The following is a 10,546-nucleotide window of genomic DNA, read 5'->3' on the forward strand; positions in this document are numbered from 1 at the left end:
TTACTACTAATGACTTACATGTGCAGTTAGCTCCTTCACAGTGTATTTCCATATAATTTTGAGGGCTCTTGGCATTTTATGACAATGATTGACTAAATCTGAGTTCAGACTATTTCTGATGATTCCACTTCAAGAAAGGCATAAAAATGGACTTCTTAAATGTATCATGTAACCAAATATTTATGAAGATGGGTGATAACTTTTTCAAAGAACATCAGCAAAAATAGGAAGCAAAGAAAGTACCTAATTGCACTGCTGCAGCAGTGAAGACCACCAGATCTTATCATTCTTACGTAGCCCATAGCATTGCCTTCAAAAACAAGAAAAAAAACAGGGAAAGAATTAGTCTTTATTTAAAGAGAGAAACACAAACATACACCCACTTTAGTATTCCTGCAATATCTGAAATGTAAGCTGCCACACGATCTCAACAATGAAGTTGCTTTAAAAACCAAGCAAAATAAAATATTACACTGAAAACCAATGTCAATAGTCTGTCCAGAGGATTAAAACCCAAATCCATAATCTAGCTGTGTTGAGTTCACTTGCATGACAGCCTAAGGGCCAAATTCTCTCCATCAGGCACATGAAACACTTGCAGGTTCTGATCAGTCCTACACATCAACAGTATCCATGGCCAAAAAAGCTATCACAGTGTCACGTGTGACTTAAAGTTACTTCAGCTGGATACACAGCCTCTGCCTGAAAAGCACAAGAAGGTTTGGCTTTGTTTTCTGGGAAATACACTCAACCTGGATAGAAGTCATTTCCATAATAAAGAGGAAAACCAAAAGGAAACAGGTTTCTATGCAAGTTGTCTTAATCTAAAATGTGTCGACACACAAGGCCCATTTCTGTATAATTAGATGAGACTATTTATTTTCCCAGGTTACAGGAGAAGTCCATTCCATCTGACTAGAGTTGTATCTAGATTTTAGCTTGCGCTAAGAGTTCAGTTACTAGACAATGAAGTCTAGAGTTTCCACTTACTAACATTTATAACGCTCTTTTAAATAACATTTCATACCAATTTGACTTATGAGTTGTCTGAACTGGTCAAGGTAGCTCTGGCCATCTGGAGTTATTCCAAGTTTTCTGATGCCTCGGTTGAATTTATCTGCTCTTTCAAACGGATACTAGAAAAATATATTAATTTGTAAAGAACTGTCAGAATTGGCTCTCCACAAAAAGTCTATTTTTTCATCACATCAATACATTTGTATTTACAGTATATTCCATTCTCACACCACAGCTTCAGCTTAGTTGTTTATTTTTTAATTATATACATTGCCCATCCCTAACAGTTTGCAAAAATCATTTGACTAAATCACTTCTGTCATCTGGAGAATGGAACAGAATCATTGCTGTGAATAAGAAAGTACTCCTAGAAGAAATAAGCATCCAACACGCAAAGAACCTGACAGCATATTTTACTGAAATATGTCACATTCATGTTTTTAAAAAAAAAATAAATATCAGTTTTTCAGCATAGAAAAATCAGACTCTAGTATCCAAATCTTGATATATTTGAATAAACACTACATCTTCACATCACCTTGGATTCTGACAATTGTTAAACATTACTTGCATCTCAAGTTTAGGGTCCTCCAACAGACTACAACTGCATCAAATCATTGTTTTCAAGTCACTGACGGAATTATTTTTGCCAATTCCATAGTAAAGAAAATAATCATGGAGAAAATAGAATGAAACAAAGCCAACCCAAACATGGAAATTCAAAACATTCAATTTTGCTTGGAAAAAAAGTTGTCACTTCGTCTGGAAACGCACATATAAATAATAGGAAAGTTCTCAAATGTTATGGCTCAGTGTACCTACAGGCACACAAGACCAGCACTACTTTTTTTTGACAGGTTACTCACAAGTCTTCAAAAATTACTATACCTTGTGATCATTTTGATCCTTGACTTCCCTGAAGAATCGGATGTCTTTGATAAGCCTGGATTTGATATGTTCGTCGTACATGAACTGGCTAAAAATATAAAACTTTTTCCTCAAGAACTGATACGTGAAGTTGACCTGGAATAAAATAAACAGTCAAACCAAGAAAGTTGTAAAAGCAACATGCATCTCTAATGACCTCTGTTTTATGGCTTACAAAGTAACTTGTATTTATGATAATGTAGGAAACTTGTCAATTTATTTCAATCTGCTATTCTCAATTTACCTTCCTAATTTCACTGATCTAAAAGAAAGAGAAAAAATTCCTCTTCCTGGAAGGCCTCCAGAAAGGGCAAAGGGACCAAGGAACACAGTAGCTATTTCAGTTTGCTGACCTCCCCTCACAGCCAACTATTTTACATCTGGAATATCCTGAAACTGTCCTTTTGAAACAATACAAACATTTGAAGTTGAAAAGGGCATCACACATGCTCAGTGTCTTCATTCAACTCATGGAATCTGTACCAACACCTTGACAAACCTTCTTGCTTCCTCAAAAGTTTCTAAAGTACTCTACCACGAAATAGAGCACGCTTTCACCGTACACATCTCAATTACTTCTCGTGTCTGCATAAACAGCCTTACTGGTGATCTGAAGTTAATAAAGCACCAAAATCTGCATCACAAAGAAATGAATGAAGTAACAAGACAGTTTTTTGAGTGACCAAAATTCCCAAGATTAACTATTTCACAAACAAAATCATTCACAGAATAGAGCAAGGGAAGTTACTTCTCACGGTGCAAGGAAGCATGAAAACCTTAAGGTTTCTAACAACCACCTGCATAGCTTGTGCCACGCTCAAGGTTTTGGCTTCAGTGATCACAGATCCTCCTTTGAGAAACCAGGTCTCTTGAAAACTGATGGGATTCACATGGCCACAAGGATTAAGAGCACATTGTCAACAAGTGGTCAGATTTGTAAGGAGAGCTTTCAACTAAGCTAAGCAAGGGAACGGGCTGAAGCTTTACGCAACAGTTTAGAGTCTTTGGATGCTGACCTATTAGGAACCAACAGGGAAACACTTGCAAATGTCTCAGAGAAATTTAGCCTTGCTCCTTTAAAAAACAGGATACAGTTGACAGCCTAACAGAAGCACCTCCATACCAACACACAGCATCGGTAACAAATAAGGGGAGCTAGAAGGCACTGTAACTAGAAAGCTATCATCTAATTGCTGTCACTGAAGTCTGGACAGACAAATCCTTCAACAACTGAAGCACTGCAATTCAGGACTACAAACTGTTCAGAAGGGACAGGCAAGGAAGGAGACATGATGAGATTGCCTTTTATGCAAAAGAAAAAAAGAAAAATGGATTTCACGGACTTGTCTTTGAAAAGCAGCAATGAACAGCTGAGAACTTATAGCTGAAAATTTGAGGGCAAGCCAAAGGAAACATCATAGACAGTGCTCAGTATGGGCCACCCCTATCAAGAGGAGGATGCTGACAAAGCTTTTTCACATCAGCTACATGAAGCACCACAGTTGTAGGCTCTGATCCTTCTTGAATACCAAAATCACCCCGATACCTGCTAGAAAAGCAGCACAGCAAGCTATAAGCAGTCTAGAAGACTCATGGAGAGCAGGTCCCAGATACTTTCTTAATCCAGGAGATAGCCCAACCAGAAGAGAAACATCATTGGACCCACTGTTTACCAACACAAATCAATTAATTAGAGAAGTCAACATTGGCAGCTGTGTGGGCTTGCAACAATCACATCCTAGTGAAATTATGGATCCTGAGGAGAATAGAGGAAAAAAGACAGTTCCAGGCTAACAAACTTGCAGTTTAAGGAATTAGTGGAGGGGAGTCTCAGAGAAACTGCCCTCAGAGACAGAGGAGCAGAAAAGAACGGTCAGCTCTGGATATTTTACTTAGTGCACAAGAACTCTTGACTCCCATGGATTAGAAACCAGGTAAGGAAGACAGGAGATCAACACAGCTGCCTAATGTTCAACTAAAGTTTGAGAAGTAAATGCACAGGCAGTGGAATCAGGGAGATTTCTCCTGGGAATAATACAGGAACATTGCCTGGATGGATAGGGATAGCATCGGGAAAGTTACGGCACAGAGATGAACTTGGCAAGACATGTCAGGAATAATGGTATGCCACTAGGAAATGCAGGGGTTCAACCTTCAATGCTTCAACACATCACTCGTGAAATTTGCCTGTACACTTTCATGCACTGTTAGAAGTGATATTCAGGAAATGCAAACAAAAAAACCCACAAACTACCAGCTATGCAATAAATACTCACTGTTGTATTCATGATTCCTGTTCCATGAGTTCGAATCGAGTTAGCGACGTGTCGAATATTGATAGTGTTCAAGTGTTTGTTGTTACTAGTTCTTTCAATGAAGATCTGGGACAGGGGGAGAGGAAAAAGTTATTTGCTATACCCAAAACTACTATGAAAAATTACCAATCTAGGTAGGTCACATCCTGTTTTCTAAAAGCAGCTAATAGGTGGTGATTAGGGAAATAAAGAAAATAGAGCAAGCACATAATGAGCTTTATCTGGTATGTTCCTCCAGTCCCTGGAATGCTGTGATTCAACAATTCCCAGGCAGACGCTGCACCTAACTCTCTTCTTTACTGAGACTATAGTCCATTCATTGGCCCAAACTCTTCTGACATTGTTTATACTTTTGGTCCTACTGTATATCACGGCAGTGAGTTCCAACATCAAATTTAACAATGCCAGAAAAAGTACTTCCTTTTATTTAAAGCAGCTGCTTATTTTCACAGAGGTTACCCTCATTCTCACATGAGGAAACTACAGACATGGTTTCCTGTACATATTCTTCATGTCATTCACTGCTTCGCAGCTCTAACAATCCATCCTCTTATGTCCCTTTTTTCCCCAAAAAAATCGTGTACTTCATACATCCTTTTCTAGCAGAAAACCTGCCCTGTTGCAGCAGCCTAGCTTCAGAGCTTTTGACATTGAGTGATCTTACTGGCACATGATAATCAATGTATGTTTACTGAACATCTTCCAAGGTCTAGATAGGGTATCCCCAAAGATCTTCTAAAGCAGCAACAGCTACTGTGCAGTTTGTCATACATATATACAGCCTGGGTTGTGGTCTTACATGTATAATTTGCACTTGTCTTCAGCTGGAGCCAAATTCAGAGAACAAGTATAGAATCATCTTACCTGATTATTCAGATTGTAGAGGTAGCGAGATACAAACACATGAATATTTCTCATGATTTCCAAAACATCCAGACCCTGAAACATCACATATTATCAATTTGTATCATGATAATTCTCAAGAACCACTGACATGCCTAATCACTAGGACTTAAAAGCACTACTTCTGTAGTTACTTGAAAGCATTTTAGGAAGCAACGTTTTCTGTTTTCAAAAGTGAATCTCTCCACAATTTTAGTTCAGTGCCTGGAAGATGACACGTGGAGGGAAAAAAAGAAATTCAGTTCACATTTCAAATTTACATTTCTGCCCGTTTCCGTTTCCAAATTCTTCCGAAATCAAGGGACGCACAGCTCTATCCCACAAACACAAATTTACTTTTAAAATTCTGCTCTTCTCAGATTTCAGGAGACAACTTAATTGTCCAGGTTTCTATGGACACACAGATATCTATAAGAACATTAGCAGCTAGCTACTTTTTGATGTTATTTCATCCGATCTCTCTACAATACTAAGTCTGAAGTTTTATATTTACAGTGCAAGTCTGAAAATTGTTTTGCTTGATAATCTCTCGAATAACCCTTTTTAGTATTGCTGTGCATAGAGAGGATACTGTTTAATCTATACATTTTCCAGTTGTGCCAAGGATTGTGCCAGGATTTTGTGGGGAGTCAGGTACATGTATGTTTGTGTGTGTATTCTTGTTTTGAAGTGAAGCTCATATAAATTACTATTAGGAAACCAATGTTGTGAAATGATTTAACACTTTACAACTATATAATGAACAAACACCATTGGCAGTAGATGCCAATAACAAAAGCCAGAAATAGAAACTATCATTCACAGCACTTATTTTATATCTACTTAGTACAAAAGTAGTTCAATGTTGTCTTTCAATTCAGGAATAAAAAGCCAACTTGAGCACTAGAGGAAAAAAAAGAGGCTGTCTCTCTAAGAGCTTTCCATAGTGCAAATGATGGTATGAAGCTAACTGTCTAAAATATCAAAAATATTACACGTTGGAGGGAAACAAATTATACTTCTTTAGTATTCACCCTATAAACAGTGAGTGTCTATACTACTGACTTGGTATTAAACAGACAGTCAATATGACACCTTAATGGAACAAATGGTGCAGCATACCTGTTCCAGAGTCTGACTGGGAAGATGTGCTTCAGTCATACTTAAACCATAGCGCTGAGTTGCTAGGTTTCTCATTTCACTGTAGGTAGCCCAGTCATGTAGAGCCACAGTTGTTAAGTTGTAGAAGGTCTTGTCCAAATAGTGAGTTACATGAGCTGTAAATACATAAATAAAATGACCTAAAATTCACCCTTTCAATTTAGCTACAGAAGCAAGGAAAAAAGTAAAAAGATACACTAAAACAAATCATAGCAGAGATGAAAGTAAAGGGATCAGGAAAGTGTACAACGACTCACCTTTTATATCAATGAATCGATTGAAAAAACGTATTGGGTTGAGAAAGAAGAAGTGAGCTAGATCCTTCATACCAACTCTGAAGGGATTTCTGTCATCCAACTTTAGGTGTGTATGAACTGACAAGCGTAGGTCCTTCTCTATCTCCTTACATAATTTGTCCAGCAAGTGCTACTCGGAGACATAAAATTAAAAAATAATTAAAGAAAAATCATTCAGTCCCTTCAGAATTGACATCTCCTTTCAAATACGTTCTCAATCTTCTCATCTTAAGAAGAAAGATTAGATAGTCAGACCTCATTCAGCAATTTGGTCTGATTTGCTGCAGAATATGTAACATCTGCTTTTGGACTAGCCAAAAAAAGCAGTTCAGAGGTTAAACCTAAGACTTGGGAAATCTGAACTCACATTTGCTCTCTGTCAAACATTCTTTATAATTCTAGGTAAGTCACTAAAGAGGTCGCCCACATTCATAGTGCCTCTACTACTAAAAGCCAAGTATATACACTAAAAACAGTATTACACTTTAGGTATTCATACAAGCAGAAGCTGATCTGAAAAACTGCACTTCTCTGCCCGCACAGTTGAAACCGTAACTCAGATTTTGCCAGCTTATATAATTTAGAGGGCAGCATTTTCAAGTTACTGGACAACACAGATACTACTACTGATATGTTGTAAATATTCAAGCTGGTTAGTGATCATTGTCTCAGTTACTGAAATACTTCACACCACCTCAAGGTTGCTAAGATATTTTTATACAATCCATCAGGCCTGGTGCAGTTGATACCGGTCTAAAAGATACTCCAAACAGTGATACCTTCCATTTCCTTTTCACATAGATTACCTCATTGAGCACTTCCATGATTTCTTTGTCATAGCACTCCAGAAGCACCTCATAAGATTCCAAATGTCTTGCATGCATCATAGCAGGAACACAGTCCCTCAGTGCACTAAACATATACTGAGAAAAGAAATTTTGATGTATAACCAACAAGTTGACAGACACATCAACACCTCAAATACCGAGTGCTCAAAGCTAATAAACAAATCAAAACCAACAGCATTCCCATTTTTATCAAAACAAGACTTCATTTACTACTACAGCTCCTTGTCCCTAGCACGCCAACCTTAGCAACCTTAATTGCTAACCTAATTATTAGCAATTTCATCTTCAACAATCTGTACTACAATCTATATGCTATAACTGACCATGGCATGCACAACAATGGATCAGATCATTGATTTTATCAGGATTAGTATAACAAAGCATGATTCACTTCTACAGCAAGAACTTAATACTGCAAAGAGAGGAGAAGTGGAGTGAAAGAAGCTACAGGTCAGTTATTCCACACTGTATCACAGAACATGGAGTCAAGTGCAAACAAGGGCTTAAAATGCTCAAGTCTAGCAAAAAGTATTAACTTCAAATTAGAGTGGAGACAGACACTTAAAGACAAATTTTTAGAGCACTAACAGTGCTCTTTGGATTTTGAGCAAAAATTGTTTTTATGTCCTCCAGGTTGAGTAACTCATTTGAGTTTTGCCTTTTTTTCGCTCCCCCTGCATTATTTTCCTTGTTTGCATACTAAAACTTTTTCCTCTTCTCCTTTGAATCCCTCCCACTACTAACATTATTACTTACATGCAGTCTAGCAGAATCAACTGCATTTTCATACACATCATCTAAATAGATTGGAAAGACTGCTCGATGCCAGTATAAGAAACAACAGTCACATTGTGCTCGAACTCTAGAATACAAGATCACTAATTAGACAAAGAATTGGAACAAGCTGTTCTTCTAACACAGCAATATATATACACTAGTGTGTTTAAGCTAAAAACAACTACTCTCCAAGCTGATTTTTTTTTTTTTTACAGTTACTTTAATGATCCAGGTGCAATGTCCTTCAATAGCCCTTGAAAAAAAAAAGTACTCAGCATTTCTGTTTTCAATTAGTCTATTTACAAACAAAACTCTCATTTGCAAATAAGGGCTAGTCAGTCTGTGAAAAAACTAAGCCTTACTCCACAGCAAAATTTGAAATAATTTTCTTATTGCGTGCAATTAGCAGCCTAGAAGCAAAACATACAATCCTAAGCTTCCTCTGTAGTCAAACAAAAACAGAAACAGGCCCCTCCTGATACAGCTTGCACGCAATACTTACCCCATGATAAATTACTTTATCCCATAAGTCATCCACTGGAGGTCTCCATAAAATATACACAGTACAGATATTCACCTGGCTTTGAGATAGCTAACATTACACAATGAGTGCCCCTAAAATTACACCTACGGTAATAAAGTCACGGAACTGTGTGTGAATTAACAGTCTGCTATAATCTCAAAATAAATTCTTAAGGAAAGCTTTCTGATGTCAAAAGTAGCTACAGCAAATTTCATGTTAGAGAACTGACTACTTCAGTTTGCCTTACGGCCCAAGTACCAATAGTTCTAAAAGCTACCAGATTCTACACATAAATGCACTTGCAGTGACATTTATGGCTATTAGGTGATTATAGCTTGAGTTAACAGGAAGGCTTTCATTTAACATAAAGCCTAACCAGCTTCATGTCTTAGGAACTGACACAATTTCAAAATGATCAGAAGTATATTAATCTAGCCAGCCACAGTTAAGTAAAACATGACTTTGTTTCCTACCCAAAGATTAGCAAGCTTCAGGTTTAGGTCTAGAATTCTTTCTGTCCATCCCTGGTCCACAACACGCAAAAATCACAGCATGCAGCCACCAGATTTTGCAACCTGCCAAATGAAAAGCCAGCTCTCCTGCCTTCTATGTATCATAAGTCACTGCCTACCTCTCCGTAAGTTCACTGATCAAGTCTAGTTTTTTCAGAACTAGCTGGAGGGGAAGGAGTTCTTCATCTTTGAAAGTTTTCTGTTCGAAAGAAAAAGGCTTTGTAAGATACAACACTTGGGATCTCTTTTCCAACTTAAACATTTCTATGATTTTAAACAAAGGTTTGTAATAATCACAGCACTCACCATCTGTGTTCCCACACTTAACGCAAGGGAAACAATCAGTCGCCTCTGTTTTGTGCTGGGCCCATTGAGGGTGTTCTCAGCCAACACCAAAGCAGAAAGGACATCCAGGCGTTGCTCACTGTACTTTTTATCAGAAATGACCCTTTTCTTTATGACACAAAGACAGAAATTAAGAGGAAAGTTAGCCCAAAAGCAATAGCTTACCTGTCCTTTTCAAAGTGTATGAGTTTACTGTAAATTGGGTATTTCTGACAACAAATCAGGTTTTGTGAAAAGAGTTGAGTCCAGATTCACGTACTATCCATTCAGGGGTATTATATAACTATAAACTTGAAGTATGGGTGTGGTGATACAGTACAAAAATACTGTGTAAGCTGCATCTTGACTGTATGATAATTTTTGTTCTAAGGTACATTAGAAGTTGAGAACTTCTTCAGCCATATACATATACATAGGTCAAGTATGTTCACCTATATTTATATACATAACAGCTTTTTAGAAGTACTTTTTTGAGAGGAACAGATGTCAGACAAACTGAGATTACAGCCAAATTTCAAATACATCAAACAATTTTGGCAATTAAAGAAATCTACTGTTAAAATTGTAATCTGTTTCACCTTACATTTGGCTGATAAGCAAAACGTGTGTTAAACTCACATCTTCCCACAAAAAAATTATGTACGTATTATGGTGTATCATCACCAGAAGTTGTTCTGCCTCAGTGAGATGAGCAGTGAATTTACACTCTCACGAGAGCCCTGTAAGCCATCATATTAACCACTGCTATTTCACTAAGTGGATAATGACTTTGTAAATAAAAGCCTTCTTGCTTATAATTGCATCCAAGTGCTTTCTGAATGTAAACCAGAGATGACATTAAAAAAAGAAAGTCAGTCTGAAAATCACTAGGAACAAAAATTGAAGTGAATACAATGAGGATGCAGGAGTTAAGAGTAAGACAGGACCTCAACTGGGCAAAAAA

At 37.4% G+C, this 10,546-nt stretch overlaps 1 protein-coding gene across 1 annotated transcript; it reads right to left on the reverse strand.

Annotated features, from left to right (window-relative positions):
* Nucleotides 1-164: 164 nt before the first annotated feature.
* LOC104909272 (WASH complex subunit 4-like) lies at nt 165-9,759 on the reverse strand. The gene is made up of 11 exons (XM_019611433.2): nt 9,565-9,759; nt 9,378-9,457; nt 8,203-8,308; nt 7,405-7,521; nt 6,560-6,728; nt 6,264-6,418; nt 5,124-5,198; nt 4,221-4,325; nt 1,906-2,040; nt 1,028-1,136; nt 165-310 (listed from the first exon to the last, which is right to left on the reverse strand). Exons 1-11 carry the CDS (start codon nt 9,565-9,567, stop codon nt 165-167), a joined length of 1,200 nt encoding a protein of 399 aa, XP_019466978.1. The 5' UTR covers nt 9,568-9,759.
* Nucleotides 9,760-10,546: the final 787 nt, after the last annotated feature.

This window comes from Meleagris gallopavo, chromosome 1 (assembly GCF_000146605.3).
Source record: "Meleagris gallopavo isolate NT-WF06-2002-E0010 breed Aviagen turkey brand Nicholas breeding stock chromosome 1, Turkey_5.1, whole genome shotgun sequence".
Taxonomy (NCBI): Eukaryota; Metazoa; Chordata; class Aves; order Galliformes; family Phasianidae; genus Meleagris; species Meleagris gallopavo.

What these genes read in the sequence shown, in the direction of transcription:
- LOC104909272 (XM_019611433.2), bottom strand. An exon ending in ATCAGTGAACTTACGGAGAG is followed by an intron (nt 8,309 to 9,377) that starts GTAGGCAGTGAC and finishes CTTGTATTCTAG; the next exon opens with AGTTCGAGCACAATGTGACT. An exon ending in CAGGAATCATGAATACAACA is followed by an intron (nt 2,041 to 4,220) that starts GTGAGTATTTAT and finishes ATTTTATTCCAG; the next exon opens with GTCAACTTCACGTATCAGTT.